Source organism: Athene noctua, chromosome 13 (assembly GCF_965140245.1).
Source record: "Athene noctua chromosome 13, bAthNoc1.hap1.1, whole genome shotgun sequence".
In the NCBI taxonomy this organism is placed as follows: Eukaryota; Metazoa; Chordata; class Aves; order Strigiformes; family Strigidae; genus Athene; species Athene noctua.
The window spans coordinates 14,577,077-14,591,206 of NC_134049.1; the positions used below are offsets into that span (position 1 = coordinate 14,577,077).

General features: G+C 53.5%; 1 protein-coding gene across 3 annotated transcripts in view; it reads left to right on the forward strand.

Annotated features, from left to right (window-relative positions):
* Positions 1-6,778, forward strand: part of MAP2K5 (mitogen-activated protein kinase kinase 5) — a 140,265-nt gene extending 133,487 nt beyond the window's left edge. For all 3 annotated transcript variants that reach the window (XM_074917412.1, XM_074917415.1, XM_074917416.1), the window contains one exon: positions 5,377-6,778. In XM_074917412.1, the coding sequence (XP_074773513.1) occupies positions 5,377-5,481 (105 nt within the window). In that variant the 3' untranslated portion in view covers positions 5,482-6,778. The remainder of the gene's footprint in view (positions 1-5,376) is intronic.
* Positions 6,779-14,130: the final 7,352 nt, after the last annotated feature.

Consider the following 14,130-nt stretch of genomic DNA (forward strand, 5'->3'; position numbering starts at 1 on the left):
GCAGGTTTGATGGACTCGTGCATTGTCCACAATTATATATTGATCTCTGAAGTATGTTTTTATTGCAGTTGCAGGCATGACTGCAGCAGGTGAGATGCTGCTGAGCGTGGTATGGTCTAGCGAGTTCAGGTATTAGAGGCAGTGAAGTGGTTTTGGTACAGACTTCAGCACCGGCCATCCATGGACATTGTACATTCTTGGGCCATTTGTGACCTGGCTGTCAGTGCCTCACCTGAACATGCCATGGGCTGTCCACCAAGATTTGCAAAGACAAGTCACACTGACACTGTAGTCTCAGCTTCGGTGGAAATCTTTGTTCTCCCATTCCCTATTTAAAAGCAAAGAAAAAAAACCCAAAATAAATCAAAATGGAAAAACACCAGATTCTGAAAACCAGCTTCTAGTAAAAGCATCCCTTCAGCCTGAGAAAAATTCCTACTAGAGCAGTGTAGTCTAAAAACATGGGAAATCTAAAGAGTAGTTTCAAGTTAAGCTTATTCCTAGGGAGAAGAGTGAGTGTGTAAAACCCCAGGCTTCAGTGAAATGACCTCACAAAACAAAGCAAATAGGGTGAACAGCATGGCTAGCTGACGTTTTCAACCTTGCGTAGCCTGCAGTTTCCCTTTGCATGTTGTGAGTAGCTTAAATGCAAGGATATACTGGGTGTGAGATGTTTTCCACTGCGGGGAGCCTCTCCATCGTAAAGGAGATTCATGGGAGAAGCGGACTGGCTTTAATAGCTGTTTTTTAATTGCCCCAATGCATCTGCTCTTCCTTGTCTGTGGGCTCTTGATTGTTTTTCCCTAGTTCTCACTCGCGTCCTTGACTGTTGTTTTGTTTAAGAAGCAAAACAGCTACTACTAGCTTATGTTGCTTATAATAAGCATTTACCTTACTCTTGCATATTTGCACCCAAAAGTACCAAAGCACTGGGCAAAATATGCTTGCACTGATTCTCACAGCACTCTCGTGAGAGAGCAGAATTGTTTATTCCCTTTTTAACCATGAGGCTGAGGGAGATTAAGCTGCTTTGTGAAGGTTATGCTGGAAAGTATGTGGCAGCTTGGGAATAAATGCCAGGACTCCTGTCTCTGGGTTCCTGAATGTGCCCTCTCCTGAATTGTTTTTATAGGTAGGAACCAAGTAAAACCAGGAATATTTCACACTGAATTTGTTTAGTAAGTGAAACCCAAATATACATGGGATGTCTGGAGTGGAAGATAAAAAAAAAAGAGGGTGCTGTCTGTCTTTAGCGTTGTTCCTGATGTTAGACATTCAAGACCAAAGCTAAAGATTTTTAGTAGCCAGGTGTTGGAAGGAGAAAGACGTTGCCCATATGTTTAGTGCCGCAAGCATCTGTGTACTTCAATGCATCATTTTAAGATCATCCATCTTCTCTTTGGTAGCAGTGAACTGTCTGCTGCCATCCTCGGAGCTCTCAAATGGACTCTGGATGTGTTGTTCTTCCTTGGTGGACCATTTTCCAAGCAGTGACTGAGTGTGAGCACACAGGCAGCTGCCTGGATGGGAAATTCAGAGCACTCTGACAAATTTAAAGTTACTGTCTACAGCTAAGAATGGCTAAAAGGAAGCAATTTGCTTCAAAGAACTGAATATTGGGGGAAAACATCTATTTCTGTAGCAGTTACAAAGAGCAAACTCAGAAAGGTCGATTACAATGGCAGGTAGCAGCTGCCCACAATTTCAAAGGCCTGGAGATAAAATTAAGGGCTTGTAGCTTGAGCCTGGTGGGAAACACTGACAAATCTGAGAAGGGGAAGGCAAGTTCTTTGCACTGACTTTGCTCTGGAAACCTGTAATCACACAAGAGTTGCACTGAAGCCTCCATTTTGTAGGAGTTGGGTTTGTATCTGCAGATTTCAGCATCTCTGGTTGTTTTCTGGGATGTGCGTATCCACACCTATGTGGGATTTCACACAAAAGGAGTTTTACATAGAAAAGCTCATGAGCTCATCAGCAACTGTGCCATTTCTGTTGTAGCTTCACCCTAGTCACTGCAATGTCTTTTAGATTCTGACATGTTGTTTTGGGGTTTTTTTCCCCATTTCGAATTTGAGTTCTAGACTGAGCAGGCTTAAGCTTTCCTTGGGGTGAAAAGGTAGGGCAGCCATCGGGTTGCAGTGCACATGTAAGGCATTCCCAAAGGCTGTGCTTTGTGTGCACCCCGTAAATAAAAAAATCCAAGCAGGAGTAGAGGCCACCAGCCTGACCTGTTGATGCTGATACTGGTGAGGAAACCCATGAGTGCAGCTTCTCCCTGCCCAGGCTGAAATACCAACTGTTGCTGCGACAGACGTGGCAGGGCAATGAATGAACCTGGGGAGGAAACACGTGTGAGATGTTAGTCCTCACAGAGCAGATCGTAACAGACCTCTCTGCATCACAGGGTCTTGCTCTCGCAGTTCATCTGCTGCTGGAATTATTCATATACTCACTGGTCATCAGCAGTGAGGTTTGTTGGGAGGTGACTGGGGTATAGTTGTTTAAATTATCTGCTCTCCACCAAGGTCTGGGTGTTCTTGTAGGGTGGTTCACAGCATAAACCTGTGCATTCTCTGATAAATGGATGGAGAAAAGTTTGATTTAAGTAGTTCCAAAGTAAGATCTGTTCATAGCTGAGAGATTAAGCCACTATATGTCCTGCCTGGTGCAGCTGTGTCTCCTCCCACCTCCCAGCTCTTTATTAGCTTAGAGGCAAACTTGCTTCTCCTTTTTTCCCCACTTTTGGGGTCTCTCCTTCACCTTTTTTTAACCATATCCTCTCATCTTAATACACCTCTTGTCTCAAGTCTGTGGGCTGTGCCACCTCAACTCTCACTAGTTTAATTGTGGGAATTAGTATTTTGAGATGAATGGAGGTGAGAACCAGTTCCCAACAACTATTGGTGAGTTCATCTTTACATGCTTATTAGCTTTGTCTTGCCTCTTACTGTGGTGTTCCTCTATCTACATGAAGAAGGACCCACATTTGCAGTTTTCTCCACCAGGAGAGTGCAGCAGAGATTGCAGTGTGAGCAGAAAAAAAGACCAAGTAACATACTAGTTCCGTGAGCTACAGGGGCTGGTCTCTGCCCGTCTGGGGACCTACTGGCACAGAGATTGCTGTGTGCTGGTTTTCTTTTCCGAGCTTAAAACGCAAGCTCAGAGCTGATCCAAGACCACTGCTGATCCAGGCAGCAGAGCGGTACTGTCTTTCTGGCCACTGGACCAGGACCCTTTTCAAGCTGAGGTGTTGGGTGCCAGGAAGTTGCTGAGATGGAAGCACCATTTGGGCTGGGCTCTGCTCCGTGTGTGCAGGCCCGGGTCACGATGACTCTTGGGTTGCCCCTTCCTTGTGTTGCCTTTCCCAAAAGCCCGTGGAGGTGCAGCCAGCATCCCACAGATGCACCCATGGAGAGGGAAAGCTGCTCTTCTGCCAAGGCCCGGGGTTGTGGCTGGCTGGGGCCTGTGCTGCAGAGAAACTCAAGCCCAGGGCTGTTAGGCAGTTTTCGTGGCAAAATAAAACACTTGAGACATTTGTAGCTCTTCATGGCATAGCCTGTGTGTCATGTTCTCCTCGTGGTGGACCTCTTCCTCAGCTAAGTCACTCCACCAGAGTATTCCTTCCGTCTTTCCTCTATGAGGTTAACTGGGAAAGCAAACTGAGCTAGTCCCAGTAAGACCTGAAGGGCTCTCCACGTCTCAGATGTCTCCCTAGAAAGTTATAGCTGAGATTTCCAGTCATCCCAAAGAGTTGAAGCAACAGCATCTCGCCCTTTCTCCATAATTCTTGTAGATAATGGCATATTTTATTCCTGTGGCTCCTGCATTTGCTGGCCCTGGCCCACAGAGTGTTTTATTGCTTGGAGCTGATGCCGTGAGGATTTATTGTGCTCTATTTAGCCCAGCGCTGCTTCATTGCTCCGCTCGGTGCCATCCTAACCCAGCCAACGACCAGGCTTCCTGGGCCCCACATCAGACCCGTGCTTGCTCTCCGTGTGCCGATTGCCGCCGTCCACCGCTGCGGCTGGCGTCGGGCTGCGCGCGCCGGCAATTCCCACATGTACGTCACCCTCCCAGAGGCTCCCCAGCAGATCTACTCTGATTCCTTTCAGGCATTGTTTGCAAGAGCCATGAAGTTTAGTGTTGCAAAAACTGAGCTGCTTTTGAGTGATTTGGAGTAGAGGTTTTCATCATCTGTGATGGTTTCTCCTGGCGATTGCTTTCTTTCAGTCATTTATGTAATTGCGGTACTCGGTTTCCTGTGGATTTTTATACTTCATTTGAGATTCATCTGAAGATGGCATGTTCCCATCTCTAGGAATGTGGCCAGATTGAGACATGAACTGCCTAAGCTGGCTGCTGAAATTGCAGGCCATATTTCTGTTTCATCCTGAGATGCTGTTCTGATTTTTTGAGGTGTCTAAGACACAGTCTTCCAGTGCCTGCAGTAGCCATCTAATTCATGACCGGGAATATTTTATAGTTAGCCCTCTTCCCATCATACTTAATTCCCACAGTAGCTTCTCATGAAGACCTGTTTCAGTTACACTTGGGTGATATTTTCATTTCTGTATCAACCGATCACTCCAAATGACGGGTACTAGCATGTACGTGCATGAACAAATCTCTCTCCTTACGGATGCTGTAAGTGCTGCAGAGCCTGGCGCCTGGTCCTGCAGGCACAGAGCTCAGCGACCAAGGAACAAATGGAATTTAACACTTGCAGGGATATTGTTTTTTTCCTAGGTAATTCGTAGAAGCGTCCATTTAAGGGATGCCTGCGCACAGGGTAAGGCATAAGGTTTCCACTGATAAAAGTCAAGGACACAAATGTAAGTGAAGGTGCCATGGTACAGCTGCGTGGCACAATTCAGCCTCTGCCCCATGAACAAAGTAGTTCAGGTAAAGGGGGCTACTAAAGAGAGAAACTTTACAATTAAGAGATCACAGACCTTTTTTAGCAGGCTAGTAGATTAGTGGTTCTGTCAGGATACCCTTTTACTAACACATCATTTAGAAGTTGAACAGCCTGGCAAGCCATCCTTCAAAGGAGCTGGTTCAAAGCATGATGAGCTAATGGAACATTAAAAAAGAAATGTTAAAAAATCAGTGTTTTCAAGGAGTGCTAGGCTAAGGCCTCAGTAGAGTCTGGGTTCCCCCAGTCCTCCCTTCTCTATATGAACACGTGGATAACATGGATCCAAGAGGAAGTTCACTGGTTCGAATCACTGGTTTATTCCATTTTTATAGCTGTAACCACAGGATGTTCCAATATATTTTTTCAAAAAAAAATTTTAAATACCCAACCTTTTTGGGTTTCAACTGGAAGGGTTGCGTTTATCTTGGCTAACTCTGCCTTATCCTGCTTTCCAGGGCCACCCATTCATCGTGCAGTACAACGATGGGAACGCAGAAGTCGTGTCCATGTGGGTGTGCAGGATGCTGGAGGAACGGCGATCAACCCAAGGACCGCCGTGAGCTGGGCTGGCTCGCAGCACCACGCCAGGCAGCAGCTCATCCTGGACTAGCAGCACCAGCCCTGCGCTTCAGACTCCAGTCTCTCTGGATCATATTTTGCTAAAAATATTTTCTAGAAGCACCAACAAAATCTTTCAGGATATTTGTTGCTGCCTTTCCCTCACCACCACATTAAGGATTTTTCTTCCCACATTTCTTTTGTTGCTGAGCAATTTAATGTCCTCAGATTATCTTCAGTTAAACTGTACACAGCCTTAAAGCAAGTATTTTATATCTATATTTTTTGTTATTGAATGTATTGTATATTTCCTGGCTCCAGAGTATTTTTTAACTGTTAGTCTTTTGCTATTGTACGAATGACCCACTGAGCGTTCAGAGGATCTCATAAGGAGTTGTTGGCTGTCTGTGAGTGCAGACATCCACAAAATGCTGGTTTTAAATGTAAACCGAAAGCAAGCAAGCAAGCAAAAAAGTATCTAGACTTGCTCATCCTGTGAGGAGGTGAGGGCTTGCCCCTCCAGAGTTAAAAGCAGGGCAGGTAGGTGGGCATCGCACTACCAAATGACCGGCGGTGCCTCTCTCTGCTCCGGGTGCTGTGGCTTGGGTTTGCCAAGCAGGAACGACATGATCCATAAATGCAGGAAGGTTTTGCTGAGGTGGAAGGAGGTGAGGTGAAAGAGGACAGTGCTCTGCTAAAGCAAGGGGTGCTGCTGGGTGAGCACCAGCCACAGCTGGTGGCCCCAGAGCCACGCGTGATGGACTATTGGCCTCTGGCCGCAAAGGGAGAGCAGCCCCGAGCGCGGGGCTTTGCAGACAGCAGCGGCACAGAGGGCGTGAAGCTCTGCCTGCGCTCACAAGGGAGCTGAGGGCCATGACAGCCTGGGGGGGCATGAGAGACTGCGCAGAGGGGCCCAAGCCGTGCTGTGCCACTTGCCCTCGTGGCCAGAGACAGGCTGCAGGGTTTTAGTTATTACCGTGGCTGACTTGGAAGCGTCTTGCCTTTCTCAGCTCTACCTTGATCTCTTAAAACGTTGGAGTCACTGCACGGTGGGTGCCACTGGGTCAAGCAAAGGCTCCCAGGTTTGCTGTTACCATAAAGGAAAGAAGAGCAATTGCAGCATCTCTGGTGTGTGTTTCTTACTCCTGCAATTCCTGTGTATGTTTCCACAAGAGACTGACACAGATTTAATCAGTCCTTGTGTTAAGACACTTACTAAAAAAAAAAACAAAACACAGAAGAGAGGATGGTGAAAGGCAGGATTGGTGTGTGTGACTTGGGTGGGGGAGGAGGTTGGGGCTTTTGTCTGCTTGTCTTTGCATTAGAAATAAACTTTTGCTAAAAAAAAATGCTCAGGTAGTTTATTATATACCAGCAGCTTAAAAAAACCCCAACAATTCAGTGAAAAATTCCTCCTCAACCACTTCAAATCCTAAATGTTACTCTGGAAGCAGCTTGGAAAAGACTTTGTTTCCTTCCTTGGAGGGATCGTTTGTCTTCTTTTGAAGTATAGAGGTTGCAGGCATGAACTTATAGACTAAAGTTTGTCTTAATTGCTCTGATGTCACAACCTCCCTGGCAGATAACAGTACAATGAATGAGTCAACAGCCCCCATACCTCCAGGTCCTTTTTCTAAAGTGAGACAAATTTCTTCCCTGTGAGCCAACCAGACTATAGGCAGCTCTTCCATTTATTTATCTCTAACAGTTTGCATTAGCTTTCTCTGGATAAAAAGTCTCTCCCTTGGATTAAGTTAAAAAGTCAGTAAAACCAAGGCTTTTCCTCGCGCTTTCCCTGGCAGGGAGGTCGGGAGGGGAAGACGTCACCCTGAAAATCTGTGCGGGATGCCAGCTGATGGAAACGTGAAAAATCTCCTGGCTAACGGGCTGACAGTGTTATAATTCACTGGCACAGGTATTAACCTTGCTGTCTTCATCAGTATACTTAATCCAGCAATCATGGGGGAGGTTTGGGGCCTCTGTCATCTTTCTGTCCCCAAGTCCTTGAGTTTGGTGCAGATGGGAAGAGGGGGAGCGGCCAGGGGTCTGCTGGGCAGCACCACTTCCACCCCGCTCCGCTCCCAGCGCCCGGTTAACGCCGTTTCTGGGGGGGTTAGGGCTGGATGGGAGAGCAGAGCAGGCAGGCTGGGATAAAAACAGCTCCTCTTCAGCCTAGCCAGCCTTGCTGCACCCCCAGTGTCAAGTGGCAGTGAGGTGGGGTGTCCCAAACTGCCACCTCCTCGGGGATGGTGGATCTCTATGGGAGGTCTGGACTCCACAGCCCGTGCTGTGTTGCTGCAGGGGAGCTACTGGCCCCCCCCCTCCCCCCCACAGCACAGCACCTCGCTCTCCCAACCCACGACCTGGCCCTGCTTTGCACACGCGTGTGCAAACCCCTGGCACCTACAGAGCCTAATTCCAGCAGTTCAGCCTGATTCTCGCCACCACCCATCAGCACCAAGGGGCAAAAGTAAGGGGAAAGCTGGGGGGGGGGAGGGCAATAAAACTGGGCAGATATGGCTCTGCTGGGTGCCCCCACCCACAGCAAGCAGTCTGCACCCAGGAGAGCCGCTCCTCTCCCTGCAGCATGTGCCAACCCCGTGTCTGTGCTGTGCGGGGCGTCAGGGTGGGCCTGGCGTGGGGCACCCTGATGCAGTGCAGGGTGTCCCATGTGCTGTTGCGCCCCCCAGTCTGGCTGAAGGGATCCTCTGGGGCGCAGCGCTGGGCTCAGCACGACGGAGTAGGGCTGCTGCGCTGCCTTTGGGCTGAGGAAATCCTGCCTGGGAACTGGTGACTTTGAGATCACGAGACATGTGAACCATGCCCGGGGCTCTGCCGCCAGCTGTGGGTCATCCTGGCCCCAAATCCCACTCCGGGGATAGGAAAAGCCGGGAGCTTTTCCCAGCTGCCAGGCAGGGCTGGAAGTGCTGGGTGCTGCGGAGGGGCCCAGCGGTGCTGCCCTCTGTGCTGCACTGGAGCTGAGGCTGCCCAAGGACGTTGTCCTTCTCTCCTCCTTCCTGCTGCCACTTTTTTGAGTCTGAATCAAGGCTTTTCTCGGCTGAAAAGCTTGCAGAAAGTGCAGCGATATTATACCCTACAGCTGAGTCCTGCTCAGATGACAGCACTGGGGCAGGGAGATGCATAACAAACACATTAATTCAGCAGTGGATGCTATAGATGAGCTGAGTGACATCATCCCCCCCCCCCCAATCTCCCCCAGCCCCACTCCTCATCCCACCAGCCCCACACCAGTCTCACCACTCTTGTCTCCTCTCCCTGTAACCTCAGTCACAGAGGTACTGATAGACCCAATCTCCTATGGGATTGTGTCTGCGGGAGCTTGCAGGCTCTGCAAAAAACTGGGTACATCCCATCCTTGCCAAAACTTCCAATGTTTTCCACTTTTCCCTGCCTATGATCCTTGCCAGGCAAAGCTCATCCTGTGAGACGAGCCCGCGGTAATTTGCCCTTCAACACAGCATAGAAAAATTAGAAAATATTTTGTTGTTTGTATCCTGTGACCAAATACATCCTGCTGTCAGCTTTCCAAAGGCAAAGTGTCAGTCTTTGTTTTCCAAATAACAGCCTGAAAAGCTGTGTGTGTGTCTGTACATACTCGTCTATCTGGCAAAGAAAACAAAACAGGGAATTGCAGCAGGCTGTGGCTTCGAGGGCTGCAAGGGGTCCCCAACCCATCCCTCTCCCTGGGCTTAATGTCTGTCAAGCAGGGACGTCAGTGGCTGAAAAATACGTTATTGTTAATAACTGAACAATCACTAGAAACAGCTCTTAGGAGCTTTACTGGATCCCTTTGATATCTGAGAGCATACACAAACCAGAGGATTTGGGAGTGGTGTTTGTGTTTTCCTGCCTCAAGGAGCTTTGTTGTCCTGCAGGGAAAGTTTACCTAGAAGCATCAGTGGAAAAGGGACGGAACGCAGGGACCCTCTGCCGCTATGATGCAGGGAGCATGTGGGCAACATCTGAAGCAAAAACTGGGAATTTGGGAAAAAAAAAAAAATCCCTAATCCTGCAGAGACCAAAACCCGCTGACTGAGAGCAAAGGCCCTGGGAGCCCCCAGCAGAGATCACTGTTTGGTGGGCGAGGGGCAATGCCGCCAGGGTAGGACAGCGCGGGGGGGGGGGGCCTTTGGCATCCATCCCTGTGGGAGCTGTACCTGGGACACCCCCAAGGGAGCCTGCAGCCTCAGCCAGCGAGGAAGAGGAGGGAGGAGGCAGGTCAGGCAGCAGCAAGAGCTGAGATGCCCCACGCTGGGTCTCTGCTCTTGGGCGGGAGGGGTCCCCAGCACAGAGAGAGAAGCCGAGGTGCTCCACCACTCCCCACAGCGCAGGGGTCCTGGGCATGCAGAAACCCCCTGAGCTTCTTCAGGCACTGAATGGGAGCAGCAAATCTTTTGCCTTCACGGGGGTTTGGGGCAGGCATCCCCCGCGCTGCTCCCTGCAAAGGACTCTGAGGCTGCTCAGCCTCTCAGGGAGTGAACATCTTTGTGCAGAGGCTCTTCCTCCTGCTCCCGTTGAGATGTGGCACCAGCAGACAGAAACATGTAAGAAACCCCACAACACCCCCAGGAGACACATCCTCGCTCAGCTGCCAGGAGTTGGCCCAGGCAGGCCTCGGCGTGCTGACAGGGCTGATTTAAACCCATCCCTGGCGACCCCAGCTCTTGGAGAGCTGCAAGAGAACTGGCTCTGGCCTCTCAGCTTCCCCAGACGGTGCTCAGGAGACCCTCGTCAGCCATGTGAGGTTATTTGTGGGTGACTCCTGCCCCACTGCTGCCCTGGGGCTGTCCTCTGCCCTGCGGGGACCCGGGCAGGAACCAGTCTGAGCCCCAAATGCTGCATCTTGGTGGGCACCTTGTCCCTACGGTGGGAGCCAGGCCCCGGGGAGCAGAGGGGGTGTCTGGTGGGGAGGGGCAGCCAGGATGCATTGCATGATGGTGAGGTCCTGAGCTACAGGAGTTCTTTTAGGGTAACCTATTTTCAGCCTTCCCTCAGGCTGGGGGGGCTCAGAGGCACCATGGGGCACAAATCTGGAGGGATGGGGGGGAATACCCCCTGAATTTGTTGGCCTCATCCTGCTCCTCCATCTCACCAGTACCGCACTGCCAGGCTGCCCAGTCTGGTGTGTGAAAGCCTAATGAGGAAAAAAAAACCCACCACAAACCCTAAAAAATCTCTAACTCTATGGAAGTATTTTGGGCATATCAAATAAAAAGAAGGTTGTGCTTTAAGAAAAGAAAAACTCCAAGGTCTGTGCCTTTCCCCGCGGGAAGCTGCAGCGGGAGTGCTGCGGCGCGGCTGCCGAGGAGCTGCGCTGACCCAGGGCCGCTTTACCTTCGCTAAAGGGTACGGCCATAAACTACAAGTGTGCACTAAGGACAGGATTTATAGATTGAGCCTTACCGGCTACTGGAGCGGCTGCTGCTTCGCCCGTACCCCGCTGCGGCTGCTCTCGCCGCCGAGTCCTGCAGTGAAAGTTCAAGGTTTATAAGTAGCCGGTCAGCCCAGGAGATGTTTAATGGTAAATGGATGTCTGGGGCTTTTACAGGCTGGAGGAGGAAAACTTCTCTGTGGCCGAGACAGAGCTGCCGGCCAGCCGGGGCACAGACGCAGGTGAGTGCAGCTCGGTCCCGGAGGGCCGTGGTGCCCAGGTGTCCCTGGCACGGCACGGCACGGCCTGGCAGGATGAAGGCAGAGTTAATGGCTGCCCTCAGCTCATCCCGCTCCAGCTCCGCCAAGGTTTAACCTAATCAGTAAAGCCGTGTCTATCGATCGTGTACGTTGCGTTCCGCCGTAGCCCCGGCCACCCCGCAGCTGCCAAGGCCGAGGGAAATTAGGCAGATTTAGGGCTGGAGGGGACAGTGCAGGGGAGGTGAGGGGCAGCACTGCCATGGGGGGGGGCAGGGGACAAAGTGACAGAAATTGGAGGGGGGGGGGATAGTGGGGAGCCTGAGGCACATCAAAGGGTGCACGTTGGGGAGAGCCAGCGTGCATGTGGTGGGGGCAGAGCATGCATGGAGGGGGCACGGTGGGCATCGTGGAGAGCACAGAACAGGGGGACATGGTGGGAGAGATGGGGTGCATGGGGCGTGCAGCGGGAGAGTTGGGGTGGATAGACAAGGGGTGGGGAGAGAGATGGGGTCCATGAAGTGGGGGGCGGTGGGAGAGCTGGGGTGCACAGTGGGGGTGTATCAGGGGGTGGGGGACAGGTGTGCACAGCCAGGGCCCCAGGGCATACCGAGAGGGCCCCGTGGGCCCCCCAGGGGCTGCAGAGAAGGAACCCCGGGGGGCCCAATCCACGCACTCCCCCCCACGCTGTGTCGCTGCCGGTCCCGGCCCACCCCCGTGGGGGGCTCAGCACGCTGGGTCAGGCGGAGTGTGCCCGGCCTGCAGAGAGCCGCCGCCCGCTCCCTTTGTCAATGTCCAGTAATTAAAATGTCACCGTTTAATTTTCAGGCCTCTCGGAGCAATCTTTTCCTAATAAAGAGTCTAATCGAAACGCTCCTTCCCCCCCGCCTCCTCGGGAAGGGCCGCGGAAGAGGCTGTAAAGGCGCAGAGCCGCGGCGGATCGATAGAGAGAAGCCCGGATTGATCGGCCTCTAAAATTAAATTTATTGGGGTCATGGTTTTATATGGTGCTGATACAACTGTTAAATGGGGAACATTCATTTCCAATAGGAGGCGTTTATTAAACTTCCACTGAATTAGACCGCCGTGATTTATGTGGCAATCTCGGCGCAGCCCTCCAGGAGAGAGGGGCCTTTCGCGGCCGTCCCCGCGTGATTATTTATTTATACACCCGTGACACGGCTCCCTAAGTTTTAACCTAAATTATCCGCCGGCCTCGCCTGCCAGCGGTACCGGCCCGGGGGCGGGAGGTGGGGGGGTCCCGTCGGGGCGCACCGCCCTGCCCGCCACCTCCTAACCGGCGGCCCGGGGATGGGGGGGGTGGGGGTCCCGTCACGCTCCTCCGCGGCCCTTCCGCGGCCGCGCACCCCGGTTCGCTCGGGGGCCCCCGGGGGGACGCCCGGGGCGGCGGCGGAGCCCGCAAACGTCCCGGCTCTCGCGTGCGGCGATCGTTGAGCGTTAATTAGAAATTCATTACAATTAAAAGCCGCGCGCACACGCCTTAATTACATCTGATTTTTAATTCCGAATCCGTGTTTACACAGTAAGCGAGACGTACCTCCTGATTATCCCCAATACTCTTTATACTGTACTAATTATGTAAATTAAACCTAATTAACTGACAAAAACTGCAGTCAATTCAACTGTTAAAAGATACGGCGGCTGCGAGGAGCCGGGGGCCGGCGGGGGGAGCGGCCGGAGCGGCGGGGCCGGTGCCCGCCTCGGGGCTCCGCGCTGCCGTCCCGCCGTCGGGGCGAAGCCGCCGGCCTGTTCCGCCACTCCGGGCTCCGGCGGGCACCGGGGTAGCCGCCCGGCCCGGGGAAGGGCCCGGCGGAGGGGCCAGGCCTCCCGGAGACCCCCGGCCCTCCACCCACATCCCCCTACACACCCCCCCGCCCCGACGTGCCACCGCGGGAGCGGCCCCGGGAAGGGGGCACCGGCTCGGTCCCCGCGGCCGCCTGCTCCCGGTGCCTCGCAGCCCGGCGTGGCCTGGCAGCCGGTTCCGCAGCCGCTGCGGGTATTTCACGCCGTGGGATCACCCGAAAACCGGTGGCGAGCGGGGCAGCGGGGCTCGGCCCCAGCGCGGGCGCGTCTCACCGCGCTCCTGCGCCCGCCTAGCCGGAGGATGACTGGGGCGGGGCGGGAGGGGGGAATAAATAATTAAAAGGCGAGGAATAATTACCGGCTCGGGTTGCGATCATTGCGGGCAGGCCGCGCCGCAAGGCCCGGCCCGGCAGCACCCGGTCCGTGTCCATTCCCACCCCTCGCACCTCGACGGGACGTCCCGGGGGGAGCCGCCGGCGCTTTCCCGCGTGGGAGCGTGGACCGGGGCCGGTTCAGCCGCGGCGGCCCGGGGAGCGCGGAGGAGGTGGGTGGCTCCGCACCTGCGTTCCGCTCCGCGTCGGCTCCGCCGCATCCTCGCGGCGCCGCTGGTGATGGCGGGGAAGGGGGACACACACACACGCACGAAAGTGATAGCTGGGGGCGATCCGCGCCGTTATTAACTTCTGTTTGATCAGTGTAATTGCGCCGATCGCGGCCGGACGCGATGATTAATTACAGTTTAATTAACGTGGCCGTGACGAGTGCTGCATGCGGGAACCCAACCAGGGCAGGGACGCGGCTGTGGGCCCCCGCCACGCCGCCAGCACCGGCGGCCACCGGAGCGGGGGGTCCGTGTGTGTGTGTCCCGCTCCCGTGGCCGCCGGTGCTGCCGGCGTGGAGTGGGCCCCCGTGGGGAACGAAAAAACACGGGCGCGCCCCCCCCCGCCCTCGCTTCCCGGCGATTTCGTTGCCGCCCCGGTGTCCCCCCCGCTTCACCCCCGGTGTCGCTCCGCACCCGCGCCCCGCCGGCGGAGCGCGCATCCCGGTAAGGGGGGGAGGATGCGCGGCGACCACGCATCCCCGATTTCGATGGGGCCCCTCCGCCACCCCCCCCGGGCTAATCTTTTCGTTACCGCCCTCTCCCCACGCAAACTTTCAACGAGCGATCGCCCCCCCCG